The sequence below is a fragment of the Pan paniscus genome, chromosome 11 (assembly GCF_029289425.2).
Source record: "Pan paniscus chromosome 11, NHGRI_mPanPan1-v2.0_pri, whole genome shotgun sequence".
Taxonomy (NCBI): domain Eukaryota; kingdom Metazoa; phylum Chordata; class Mammalia; order Primates; family Hominidae; genus Pan; species Pan paniscus.
Genome location: NC_073260.2, coordinates 90,772,586 through 90,786,294, shown reverse-complemented (window position 1 = coordinate 90,786,294; position 13,709 = coordinate 90,772,586). Strand labels below are relative to the sequence as shown.

At 46.6% G+C, this 13,709-nt stretch overlaps 1 protein-coding gene across 3 annotated transcripts in view; it reads left to right on the top strand.

Moving 5' to 3' along the window:
• Window positions 1-1,219: 1,219 nt before the first annotated feature.
• UBE2R2 (ubiquitin conjugating enzyme E2 R2) overlaps window positions 1,220-13,709 on the top strand; it is a 100,529-nt gene continuing 88,039 nt past the window's right edge. Inside the window, exon 1 of one of the 3 annotated variants that reach the window (XM_034967320.4) lies at window positions 1,220-1,998. In XM_034967320.4, coding sequence (XP_034823211.1) covers window positions 1,822-1,998 — 177 coding nt within the window. In that variant the 5' untranslated portion in view covers window positions 1,220-1,821. The remainder of the gene's footprint in view (window positions 1,999-13,709) is intronic. The other 2 variants (XM_034967321.3, XM_034967322.3) reach the window with 2 other exon arrangements.

Sequence of the window (13,709 nt, the reverse complement as noted above, 5' to 3'; positions counted from 1 at the left end):
CGGGTGTGGAGGCATGCACCTGTAGTCCTAGCTACTTGGGAGGCTGAGGTGGGAGAATCGCTTGAACCTGGGAGGCGGAGGTTGCAGTGGGCCATGATCGCGCCACTGTGCTACGGCCTGGGTGACAGAGCAAGACCCTGTCTCAAACAAAACAAAACCAAAAAACAAAAAACTGATGATACAGGGAGAAGTAATGGAACTAGGGTTGGAACCAAGATCTGTCTAGTTCCGAAACTGTGTGTGTAGAACTCTCACAGTATTCTGGCTTTTCTAGGAAATGTTTTTTAGGCAGTTATCCTAGGACATGCCTTCCTAAGAGAAAGGAGTACTGTATTCTGAACCACGGGGACCAAAGACTGTCCCCACATCTCACTTCGGTTATGATTACCTCGAAAGTCCCTCAGTTCCAGGGTGGACATTCAAGCCACAAGCACCTATAAGGGGTCAAAGTTCAACCACAGTAGTTTATTTTACAAATGGCGAAGGCGAAGGGCAGCCTGAGCACTTGCCCCAAATCACAATGAGAAGGGCTAGAGACCCAGTTTGTTATTGTCTTTTTCCTCACAACTTCCTCTTTGTAGTTAAGAAGGGAAGCAGAAGCTGACCTTTTTGTCTCACCCCGTTTCTCACGTGGAACTGCCGCACCCAGGGTGAGTAACGTGCCAAAGGGCACACTTGCCTGTGGGCTGGCCTGCGGGAAGGTCTGTTCCCACCGAAAAGACCCACATTGTCAGCACATCCTAATCAAGTAGCTACTAAGTGGAGGGACCGCAGACTGGGTGTCACGGGGAGGGGCCTGCAGCGACCAGGCCCGTCCCAGGATGGCTGCGGAGGCCCCTGGATCCACAGTGGGGAGGGCCCCGAGAGCCGGGAGACCTGGGTTCCCTTCCCGGGCACGCCTTTGGAACTGCGGCGTCCAGCCGCACAACCGTCACTCTGGGGCCACGGCAATCCCTGCGCCCGCCCTTGGTCCCCGCTGCTTCTGGGATCTTTATGGGCGGGGGACACGCGCCGGCGTCACAAAGCGCCGCGACCGCGCGGGAGACCGAGAGGAGGCGTGGAAGCGGGAGGAGGAGGAGGTGGTAGTGGAGGAGAGCCAGGCACGGTGGGGGGAGGGGAGGGAGGGGCACGCGCACGCGCGTCGCGCCGCCAGCCGCTGAGAGCCGCCCAGCACCCGGCGTGCGCCCCTCCTCCCTCTCTCCCTCCCTCCCTCCCTCCCTGCTTCTCGGCTCCGTCGCTCCCGCGGCGCGAGGCGCTCTCGCTTTCCTCCTCCTCCGCCGTCGCCCCTCCCCCCGCGCAGCCCCCGCCGCCACCGCCGCGAGACCCCCGCACGCCGCTCTCCCCCCACCCTCTCCAGCCCCGCGCGCCTTCCGGCCCCTGCGGCCCCCGAAGAGAACGAGAGGGCGAGCGAGCGCGGCGTTCCCGGGCCGGCCCGGCCCCCTCCCTTCACCATCGCCGGCCCTCCGCCGCCTTCCTCCGCTTCCACCTCCTCTCCCCCCCCCCAAGTTGAGGCCCCCTCCGGGGGGGGGAGGCCCGGGACCGGGACCCGGAGCGAATTCTCCTAACTCCCTCGACCTCTCCTCTCGCCCGTCCCGAGTGTGAGGAGAAGGGCCCGGCCCGGCCTGCGTCGTGTGTGAGGAGGACCCCGGGCGGGCCCACGGGCCGTGTGGGGCCTGGTCCGGCCCGCCGGGTGTGTGAAGACCGGGGCCCAGTGCGGCCCGGCCGGAGGACGAGCGGAGGGGAGGGGCCTGGTCCGGCCCGGCCGGTGCGTGAGGACTGGGGCCCGGGCCCGGCGCCGCCGCCGCCGCCGCCGCCGCCGCGATGGCCCAGCAGCAGATGACCAGCTCGCAGAAGGCCCTGATGCTCGAGCTGAAATCCCTGCAGGAGGAACCGGTGGAGGGCTTCCGGATCACCCTGGTGGACGAGTCCGACCTCTACAACTGGGAGGTGGCCATCTTCGGACCCCCCAACACCCTCTACGAAGGCGGCTACTTCAAGGTACCCTCACCCTCCTCCCGGACCCTGCTTCCGCGGCCGAGGCCTCCGGCCCCCCGCCGCTTTCTGCAGTTCCTGGGACCAGGAGTATGAGCACGGGCGAGTGGAGGGGGCTTCTCACCCGTGCAGCCCCCTCCCCCATCCCTGGAGGCAGGAAGGCCTTGCTCGCCAAGGGCCTTTTCTTTGTCATGGGGGCGGGGGCTCGGGCGGGGGCGGGAGGGCAGGCTGCACCGGGAAATCGGAGAGCCTCTCTGGTTAGGGTAGTGTCTACGGGCGGAGGAGGCCGTCTTTGTTTCCCCCGCTGAGGGTGGGTGGAAAGAGCGGTGGTCTATCTGTGCTTTTTCGTTCTCCGGTCGGAACCCCTCCCTGCGCAGGCTGGAACTGCCCCAGAGGGCAGGGTGACCTGCACCGACTGGATTGGACTTTTCTTTTTTGGGGGGTGGGGGTGGGGTGGGGGAGGGGCACCAGCTTGTCATTTCAGAAGCTGCCGAGTGCCCTGACATTTTGAGGATTTGTTGGGCTTCTTGGGTAGTGGTAGTGCCAACTTTGCATTCCAATGGGTGGTGGTGAAGAATGGGACCCTAGGGGTGGTAAAAAAAAAAAAAAAGGGTGCCAGCGTCGTCTTGTCATTATCCATTTGGGGGAACTTTAACCTCTTTCCGTTCACATTCTCTGCTTACCTCAGTCACTGGTTCTTTCAAAATGCCCTTTGTCCTCACCATGCCACCAAGTTTGCCAACCTTTTTTTTCTACAGGTAGAAGTATCCACAAAGGGTGGAACGAGTCATGTAGGGAGATTGATAGCTTCCCACTTTCAGAGACAAAATTGAAACCTGCTCAAGTGGTTAACTCTAGCTGAAGGGGTGGTCTCACAGATGACAAGTATCATCTGAGGCGAGATCGTTTCTCTGGGTGGGATGTATGGTTCCTTAGCGACCACAGACATTGTTTCTGTTGTTTTATATGGTTTTAGAACAGTGGTTATCATTCCAGAATCTAATGATTTTTTTTTAAACTCCAAGGTAGTTAACTTGGAGATAATGAGTGTTTGTTTTGTTTTGTTTTTACTTGAGTGTTTTTGCAGGGAGGAATCACAGATTGAAAGTCTGAATATTTTAAATGATGGGGGCAGAGAGAGGAAATGAGTGCTTAGGAATCCATTTAGTTTTATTTTTTTATTTTCAAAATTAAGTAAAATAGGCCAGTGAGTCAATTTTAGTTTGGAAGGGAGGGGTTATCTTGGCACAAGTTTTAAATGAGTATCTTAGTCATGTAGTTGTGATGTGTATTTTTAGGACTACCCAATTACTTAACTCTTGTTTTCTACCCTTCTAAAGGTGGAAACCTCAGTTTTATGCTTGAAATTAGGTCAACTTTGTAGGAGATGGGATTGATACAGGAATGTTTAATATTCACTACTGTATATAGTCACTGAGTACCTAGGAAAAGCACGTTTTTAGAATATTATGTAAGTGCGGTACCCCTACCAACTGTTAGGCTTCATCTTTTGTGGTCAGCCTACCCTATACTTTTCAGATGGAGGTATTTAAAATTACTAAGAAAACATGCAACTTATTAGTAACAAAGTGGAAAAGGTATTGCTGTGTTTATGTTGAAGCATATTCTCTGTTGTCAAACATAAATTTTTATGCATACTGGAAAAATTAGTTGTACAAAATTGAATGTATGTGATGCCTTTTTTTTTTTTGAGACGGAGTCTCGCTCTGTCACCCTGGCTGGAGTGCAGTGGCGCGATCTCGCCTCACTGCAACCTCCGCCTCCCAGATTCAAGCTATTCTCCTGCCTCAGCCTCCCAAGCAGCTGGGACTACAGGCGCACACCACCACGCCCAGCTAATTTTTGTATTTTTAGTAGAGATGGGGTTTCACCATATTGGCCAGGCCGGTCTCGAACTTCAGACCCTGTGATCAACCCGCCTCTGCCTCCCAAAGTGCTGGGATTACAGGCGTGAGCCACTGCGCCCGGCCATGATGCCTTTTCTGACAAAGCATTGTTTAGCAAAATCTGCTGGCTAATGATAGTGGAATAAAGTTTGATTTCCAAAAAGTGTCATTGTTTGGTACAACCGATATTTAAAATAAATAAATGGGTACTAGTTAGAATAATCTCACTCCAATAAAGTTAAAAACAAGAGCAACAAAACAAAACAAAACAAAACTTGTACATGAGAGAAAATAATGGGTTGCAAGTTGTAATATTTGTGCATAAGTCTGGGAAAGGAGTGTGGAGAACCCTCTCTGAAATAGGTAGTATGGAAGGATTCCTTGTGTTAATACACTGATTTAAATTAAATGCTTCTGAACTTCAGTCCTTGTTTAAAAAGAATGATTTAATCTCGTGCTTTGTGATGTTAGATTTCTTAAGCTTTGAGTGTTTTTACCTTTAATTCTGACATGTATGAAAATTTGTAAACAAGTTTTATGGTTTAGTCTTGTGTGAGAAGTTTGTTCGATTGTATTTTCGACTACTTTTTCCCTTATATGGCCTTTTATCCCATTAGTTGTTCATTAGAAAAAGGCAAATTTATGGTCATGAGCAGTTAACACTGGGGATATGTTTAAAACCATTGTTTTTATTTTACTGCTTTTGTCTTAAGACAAGGCTTTTAGTGTATTTCACTACAGCTGCAGTTGAAAGTTGGCACAAAGCTTTCCCTACCATATCACTCTTCTCCCTTATTAAATGTTAGTCCTTGAACATTTAGTATAATTTATTTTCAAGTTAAACTCTTTTCCCTTTTTGGCATAGTCATTTGTGAAGGCAGTGGGACTGCCGGTCATTCTTTACATTTTTCATACTGTAATTCCTTTAACTTTTATATATTAATAGGTTTCTAACTGATCTTTTTCACCCTGAAATAGTTGGCTCTTGTCTCTTAACCACAGGATCTGCATTGGAGATTTGTGAGACCTGTATTTCACAGAATTTTTTTATTCATCCTGCTTTCGCTTATTTAATATCGCCAATCCATGTGATTCTTAGTTTTGGGCCATATAGATGTAGGATGGGCAAAGATAGTTTCTTCTGTCCATTCTGAATACTATACAATCTTTTTTGGCCTTACTATCTTTTTGTGTAGTTTCTTATTTTGCTACCGAGGCAAGTCGGAATTTTATTGTTACTAGAAAAATAAATTGTGGATCAAGTCAGTAGCTAATGAAGACTTTTAACAAGTTCACCCCCTTTCTTTTGAAAGGAACTTTTTCAGGGTCTTTCTCTGTCACTTAGTTTGGGGTACAGTGGTGTGATCATGGCTCACTGCAGCTTCCACATCCTAGGCTCAAGCAGTCCTCCCACCTCAGCCCCCTGAGTAGCTGGGACTACAGGCATGACTACGCCCGGCTAATTTTTTTTTCTTCAGTATTGTTAAGTGAGGTAGGGTCTCACTATTTTGTCCAGGCTGGTCTCAAACTCCTGGGTTCAAAGGATCCTCCTTTCTCAGCCACCCAAAGTGCTGGTTTTACAGGCGTCAGCCACCATGCCCGGCTGGAACTATCTTTTCAAATAACTCCTGCTAAGGATTGTAGCTTAGTGTGGGTGCTTTAGTACTGAACCTCCTTGGAACTTTTGCATTATTTATCTAAAGCATTATAGCAGTGAGTCTAGAGCCAGAAAGAGTGCCTCTTTTATGATATGCATAATAAAAAAAATTTTTTTTTTTTTTTTTGAGATGGAGTCTCACTCTTTTGCCAGGCTGGAGTGCAGTGGCACGATCTCAGCTCACTGCAACCTCTGCCTCCTGGGTTCAAGCGATTCTCCTGCCTCAGCCTCCCGAGTAGCTGGGATTACCGGCGTGCGCCATGAAACCTGGCTAATTCTTTTTGTATTTTTAGTACAGACAGGGTTTCACCATGTTGGCCAGGCTGGTCTTGAACCCCTGACCTTAAGTGATCTGCCCATCTCAGCCTCCCAAAATGTAATCCTAATTAGAGGCCTGAGCCACCACTCCTGGCCAACCTTTTATAGTTTTGATTTTATTAAATAATTTGATTGAGATAATGAAATATAGATGTGTTCCATTTTTAGAAAACTCCAGTCTGATAATTTAGAAAGTATTTGTTGTATACTTAAAGTTTTCCTTATTAGGAACATCTTTATTAGACTCAACACTGACATATATATATATATATTTTTTTTTTGAGACTGAGTTTTGCTCTTATTTCCCAGGCTGGAGTGCAGTGGAGCGATCTCGGCTCACTGCAACCTCCGCCTCCTGGGTTCAAGCGATTCTTCTGCCTCAGCCTCCTGAGTAGCTGGGATTACAGGCATGCGCCACCATGCCCAGCTAATTCTGTATTTTTGGTAGAGACGAGTTTCTCCATGTTGGTTAGGCTGGTCTCAAACTCCTGACCTCAGGTGATCCCGCTCACCTCAGCCTCCCAAAGTGCTGGGATTACAGGCCTGAGCCACCACACCCGGCCTACACTGACTTATATTAAAGAAACTCTTCAAAACCTTTTTTTTTTTTTTAAGACATAGGGTCTCACTTTGTTGCCCAGGCTGGAGTGCAGTGGTGTGATCATAGCTCACTGCAGACTGAAACACTTGGATCCTCTTGCCTCACCCTCCTGAGTAGCTGGGACTGCAGGTGCATACCACACTCATTTTAATTTAAAAAAAAATTGTTTATGCAGAAAGGGTCTCATAGGCCAGGCTGGTCTCGAACTCCTGGCTTCAAACAATCCTCCCACCTTGGCCTCCCAAAGTGCTGGTGTTACAGATGTGAGCTACCACACCCAGCCAAATAATTTTTTTTTAAATAAGAGAATATGCATTATTTCCTATGCTTCATTTGTTTTGCAATGAATGAATCTATTTTCTGCCTTCCCTCTTCCCCCTAAAAAAACAAACCAGACTTAGCCTAGATCTGGCAATGTCATTTAGATATTTTATTTCTTTTTTTTCTTTTTCTTCTTAATTTTTTTCTTTTCTTTTTTTTTTTTTTTTTTTAAGCCGAGTCTCGCTCTGTTGCTCAGGCTGGACTGCAGTGGTGTGATTTCGGCTCCCTGCAACCTTTACCTCCTGTGTTCAAGCAGTTCTCGTGCCTCAGCCTCCCAAGTAGCTGGGATTACAGGCGTGCGCCACCATGCCTGGCTAATTTTTGTAATTTTTAGTAGAGATGGGGTTTTGCCATGTTGGCCAGGCTGGTCTTGAACTCCTGGCCTCAAGTGATCTGCCCACCTTGGCCTCCCAAAGTGCTGGGATTACAGATGTGAGCCAGTGTGCCCAGCCTATTATTATTATTTTAGAGACAGAGTCTCGCTATGTTGTCCAGGCTTGTCTTGAACTCCTGGGCTCAAGTAATCCTCCCGCCTCAGCCTCCCAAAGCACTGCGATTATAGGTCTGAACCATTGCACCCAGCCTATTTTATGACTCTTTAATTGGTAAAATATAGTTGAAAAAAAAATTTTTTTTTTCCTAGATGGAGTCTTGCTCTGTTGCGCAGGCTGAAGTGCAGTGGCGCGATCTTGGCTCACTGCAACCTCTGCCTCCCGGGTTCAAGCAGTTCTCCTGCCTTAGCCTCCCAAGTAGCTGGGATTACAGGTGCGTGCCAGCGCCCCCGGTTAATTTTTGTATTTTTAGTGGAAACGGGGTTTCACCATGTTGTCCAGGCTGGTCTCAAACTCCTGACCTCAGATGATCTACCCGCCTTGGCCTCCCAAAGTGCTGGGATTACAGGCGTGAGCCACCGTGCCTGGCTGAAAAAATTTTTTTAGGAAAATGATTGTTTGCCTTTTTGAGACAGGGATTCTTTTGAGAAATTGAAGAATTTTCTCAGAGAAAATGGGTACACGTAAACTAATTTTATGTATCTTTTTCAGAGGGTTTACTGCCGATGAGCTAAGAATCCTCTTGTAAGGTATTTGGATAGGCAACTTAAAGACAATTTTAAACAGCTCCTTTAAAATTATAAAACGAATGCTCTTTTATTCCCCCATTTCTCTCAGTTAACTTTGAAACTACCTCTTAGGGCATTTAGCTGTCTCTTTCTGGAAGATGAAGTTGTCTTGAGTACTGGGTGAACTAAGGTAACGTTATAAATGGAAACACAGTTAAGGTCTAAGGGTTTTGGAAACTAAATGAAGTTTCACTTTTTGTTGTTTCTCAGAACATTTTTCAAACCAAATGTGATACCTTAGTTTTTCATAGAATATGCTTTTATCCTGTTTAGTTGATTACAAGATGCATGTTTTTCTACCTTTTAACTTCTTTTTGATTAAGGAATTTCTTAGATGGCCAGGTGTGGTGGCTCATGCCTGTAATCCCAGGACTTTGGGAGGCCGAGGCGGGTGGATCACCTGATGTCAGGAGTTCAAGACCAGCCTGGCCAACATGGTGAAACCCCGTCTCTACTAAAAATACACAAATTAGCTGGTGTGGGCCGGGCGCGGTAGCTCACGCCTGTAATCCTAGCACTTTGGGAGGCCGAGGCGGGCGGATCACGAGGTCAGGAGATGGAGACCATCCTGGCTAACGTGGTGAAACCCCATCTCTACTAAAAAAATACAAAAAAATTAGCCAGGCATGGTGGTGGGCACATGTAGTCCCAGCTACTTGGGAGGCTGAGGCAGGAGAATGGCGTGAAGCTGGGAGGCGGAGCTTGCAGTGAACCGATATCGAGGCACTGCACTCTAGCCTGGGCGACAGAGCGAGGCTCTGTCTCAAAAAAAAAAAAAAAATTAGCGGGTGTGATGGTCCGCACCTGCAGTCCCAGCTACTTGGGAGGCTGAGGCAGGAGAATTGCTTGAACCCAAGAGGTGGAGGCTGCAGTGAGCCTAGATCATGCCAGTGCACTCCAGCCTGGGCAACAGAGTGAAGCTCTGTCTCAAAAAAAAAAAAAAAAAAAAAAATCTTGGAATCCATGAAGTCTTGTAATTGCCATCAGCCAAGTGGTACTTATAACCTAGTTGTGAGAGACCATTTCATTGAAATCTTTTGGTAAATTTTTTTTTAAATACCAGTTTCAATGTCATAGATTTGCTAAAATAAGGATTATTTCTTCCCGGATTGAAGGATTTAGGTCCTAATTAATACTCTGCGTTGATTCTCCTTTTTTCACCTTTTGTGTCAGGAAAAATTTTTATTGAGGACTCATTAAAGGAAAAGCAAATTGTAGGAAAAGTCACTTCCTTAAAGATAGTAAGTGAAAGTATTAGGACATTGATAACCTTAGAGCTTTTAAGAATGATCAGCCAGGCGGTCGCCTGTAATCCCAGCACTTTGGGAGGCAAACAACAAAAGCAAAAAGAATGATCTTTATAAAAGCAAAGCTTTTTTTTTTTTTTTTTTTTTGAGACAGAGTCTCTGTTACCCAAGCTGGAGTGCAGTGGTACAATCTTGGCTCACTGCAGCCTCCATCTCCTCGGTCCAAGCAATTCTCCTCCTCAGCTTCCCGAGTAGCTGGGACTACAGGCGTGTGCCACCATGCCAGGCTAATTTTTGTATTTTTAGTAGAGATGGGGTTTCACCATGTTGGTCAGGCTGGTCTCAAACTCCTGACCTCAGGTAATCCACCCACCTCAGCCTCCCAAAGTGCTGGGATTACAGGCATGAGCCACCACACCTGTCCAAAAGCAAAGCTTTTAAAGCTTTAAGGCTAGTTAGATCATTTTTCAACATAATGATAAAATGTTCTGTTCCGTCTTTCCAACTTAATGGTCAGTTGGAGACACGTGAGAGAAAGGAGACCATCCAGCAAATTAGTCTACCTCTGATAATCTAGTTATGGAAAAATAACAGTGAGGAAAAGGTATAAATTCAGAGTTTAGGACTACAGATTTCCATCTTGCTTAAAGATTATATTGAAAAGGTTTAATTCTTTTATGTTTCTGAACTTCTTTTGAACTGCTTTACATACGACTACAGAGATATCTGAGTTGGTTGGGTGCAGTGGCTCATGCCTGCTCACACCTGTAATCCCAGCACTTTTGGGAGGCTGAGGTGGGCAGATCACTTGAGGTCAGGAGTTCAAGACCAGCATAGCCAATATGGTGAAACCCCATCTCTACTAAAAATACAAAAAGTAGCCGGGTGTGGTGACATGCGCCTGTAGTCCCAGCTACTTGGGAGGCTGAGGCAGGAGAATCGCTTGAACCCAGGAGGTGCAGGTTTGCGGTGAGCCAAAATCTTGTGCCACTGCACTCCAGCCTGAGCAACAGAATGGGACTTTGTCTCAAAAAAAAAAAAAAAAAAAATCCTATAGAGATTCCTGAGTAAAACTGAACCTCTTTGATTGTGTTAATATCAACTTTATTCAGCAAGAAATTGTTATTCAGAGATTATGCTTATGTACCTCAAAATTAGTTGACTCTGAAGTGAATGGAATGATAGATACTAAGTTGAAGAGGTAAATTTAGTTCACATCACCAAGGTTTGATGTTACTTAAATGACCTTCCACATGATAATTGGAAAATTCAGGTGTTGGAATATGTATTTAAGATGCAAAGTGGCTAGGCGTGGTGGCTCACGCCTGTAATCCCAGCACTTTGGGAGGCCGAGGCAGGCGGATCACGAGGCCAGGAGATTGAGACCATTCTGGCTAACACGGTCAAACCCCGTCTCTACTAAAACTACAAAAAATTAGCAGGGCATGGTGGCACGTGCCTGTAGTTCCAGCTACCCAGGAGGCTGAGGCAGGAGAATGGCTTGAATCCAGAGGCGGAGGTTGCAGTGAGCTGAGATCACGCCATTGCACTCCAGTCTGGGCAACAGAGTGAGACTCTGTCCCCTGCCGCCCCCTCCAAAAAAAAAGAAAAGTGAATAGTCCACTTTAAACACCTTTATTTGATTTAGTAACAAATACATATAAAAATGTTTTGGTTATTGGGTGGGTGCAGTGGCTCACGATTATAATTTTTACCCAGCACTTTGGGAGGCAGAGGTGGGCAGATCACCTGAGCTCGGAAGTTTGAGACCAGCCTGGACAGCGTGGTGAAACCCCACATCTACTGAAAATCCAAAAATTAGCCAGGCATGATGTCGTGAACCTATAGTCCCAGCTATCCGAGAGGCTGAAGCAGGAGAATCTCTTGAACCCAGGCCAATCGCTTGAACCCAGGAAGCGGAGGCTGCAGTGAGCCGAGATCGCGCCACCGCACTCCAGCCTGGGCGACAGTGAGACTCTGCCTCAAAAAAAAATAAAAAGGTTTTGGTTATTGTCTTATTATTATTTTTTGACGCCGTTTGAATAAAAAAAAATTAGTCAAGCATGGCAGTTTGTGTCTTTGGTCCCAGCTACTTAGAAGGTTGAGTTGAGGTGGGAGGATCACTTGAGCCTGGGAGGTCGAGGCTTCAGTGAGCCATGAGCATGCCATTGTACTCTAGCTGGGTAACAGAGCAAGACTCAGTCTCAAAAATAAATAAGTTAAATTAAAAATAAATAGGCTGGGCACCGTGACTCACGCCTGTAATCCCAGCACTTTGGGATGCCAAAGCGGGCAAATCACTTGAGATTAGGAGTTCGGCACCAGCCTGGTCAACATGGCGAAACGCTGTCTCAACTAAAAATACAAAAATTAGCCTGGTGTGGTGGCGCACGCCTGAAATCCCAGCTACTTGGGAGGCTCAGGCAGGAGAATTGTTTGAATGCGGGAGGTGGAATTTGCAGTAAGCTGAGATTGCGCCATTGCACTCCAGCCTGGGCAACAAGAGTGAAATTCCATCTAAAAAAAAAAATTAATTAATTAATAAAATTAAATTAAAAATTAAATCAGGCTCGGCGTGGTGACCCATGCCTGTAATCCCAGCACTTTGGGAGGCTGAGGTGGGCAGATTACGTGAGATCAGGAGTTCAAGACCAGCCTGACCAACATGGTGAAACCCCGTCTCTACTAAAAATACAAAAATTAGCTGGGCATGGTGGCACATGCCTGTAATCTCAGCTACTCAAGAGGCTGAGGCGGGTGAATTGCTTGAACCCGGGAGGCGGAGGTTGCAGTGAGCCCAGATTGTGCCACTGCAATCCAGCCTGGGCGACATAGCAAGACTCCCTCTCAAAAAAAAAAAAATACAAATAAAATAAATTAATAAAATTAAAAATTAAATTAGGCTGGGCACAGTGGCTCACTGTAGTCCCAGGACTTTGGGAGGCTGAGGCTGGCGGCTCACCTGAGGTCAGGAGTTCAAGACCAGCCTGACCAACATGGTGAAACCCCATCTCTACTGAAAATACAAAATTAGCTGGTTGTGGTAGCACGCGCCTATAATCCCAGCTACTCGGGAGGCTGAGGCAGAAGAATCGCTTGAACCTGGGAGGTTGAGGTTGCAGTGAGCCGAGATCCCACCATTGCACACCAGCCTGGGCAATAGAGCAAGACTGTTTCTCAAAAAAAAAAAAAAAAAATTAAAATCAAACTTATGGAGTGTTTTACAAGGAACTGTTTTAAAATTTTGATGACTTCAGTTTTTGTCTGTTAAAACTTTTTTTTTTTTTTTTGCAGACACAGTCTCACTGTCGTCCACGCTGGAGTGCAGTGGAGTGATCTTGGCTCACTGCAACCTCCGCCTCCTGGGTTCAATCAGTTCTGCTGCCTCAGCCTCCAAGTAGCTGGGACTACAGGCATGTGCCACCACCGGGCTAATTTTTGTTATTTATTTATTTATATTTGAGATCAAGTCTCGCTCTGTTCCCCAGCCTGGAGTGCAGTGGTGTGAGCTCGGCTCACTGCAATCTCCGCCTCCCTGGTTTAAGCAATTCTCCTGACTCAGCCTCCCGAGTAGCTGGGATTACAGGCATGTGCCATCATGCCCAGCTAATTTTTTTTTTTTTTTTTTGAGATGGAGTTTTGCTCTTGTTGCCCTGGCTAGAGTGCAATGGCATGATTTTGGCTTACTGCAGCCTCTGCCTCCCGGGTTCAAGTGATTATTCTGTCTCAGCCTCCTGAGTAGCTGGGATTACAGGCGCACGCTGCCATGCCTGGATACTTTTTTGTATTTTCAGTAGAGATGGGGTTTCACCCTGTTGGCCAGACTCGTCTCGAATTCCTGACCTCAGGTGATCTGCCTGCCTCAGCCTCCCAAAGTTCTGGGATTACAGGTGTGAGCCACCATGCCCGGCCTGATTTTTGTATTTTTAGTAGAGACAGGGTTTCACTGTGTTGGCCAGGCTGGGATTGAATTTACCTCAAGTGATCTGCCCACCTTGGCTTCCCACAGTGCTGGGATTATAGTTGTGAGCCACCGTGCCTGGCCTTTTGTCTGTTGAATCCACAGGAAAAAAATGGATTTTTAAAAAATTCTGGACTACTTGAATAAGAGAATGATAAATCATATTTCAGAAAGGCTTTTTATTAGCAAATTGATTTCTTTAATAGCAACTTTAACATTAAGGGGAGGGTGGGAATGGTGCCAATATTGAGAAAAATATAAGTCTAAGAATTTGGTTTTGGAGACATTGGGTACTCAGAAAGGTGGAAGAATGGAGGCAGCTTAAGTGATGAGAGATTACCTAATGGGTACAATGTATACTCTTTGGATGATGAGTACACTGAATGCCTAGACTTCACCTCTATGCAAAACATCCATGTAACAAAACTGCATGGGTACCCGCAAAATCTGTTTTTATAAAAAGTTGATTTTGGGATGAGAAATGATGATATAGTACCTCTGAAAGTGAGAGATGATAGAGGAAGTTAAATTTCTCAATACAATATTGGTTTATGCTTTTAAAATAATAATGCCTTGATATTTTCC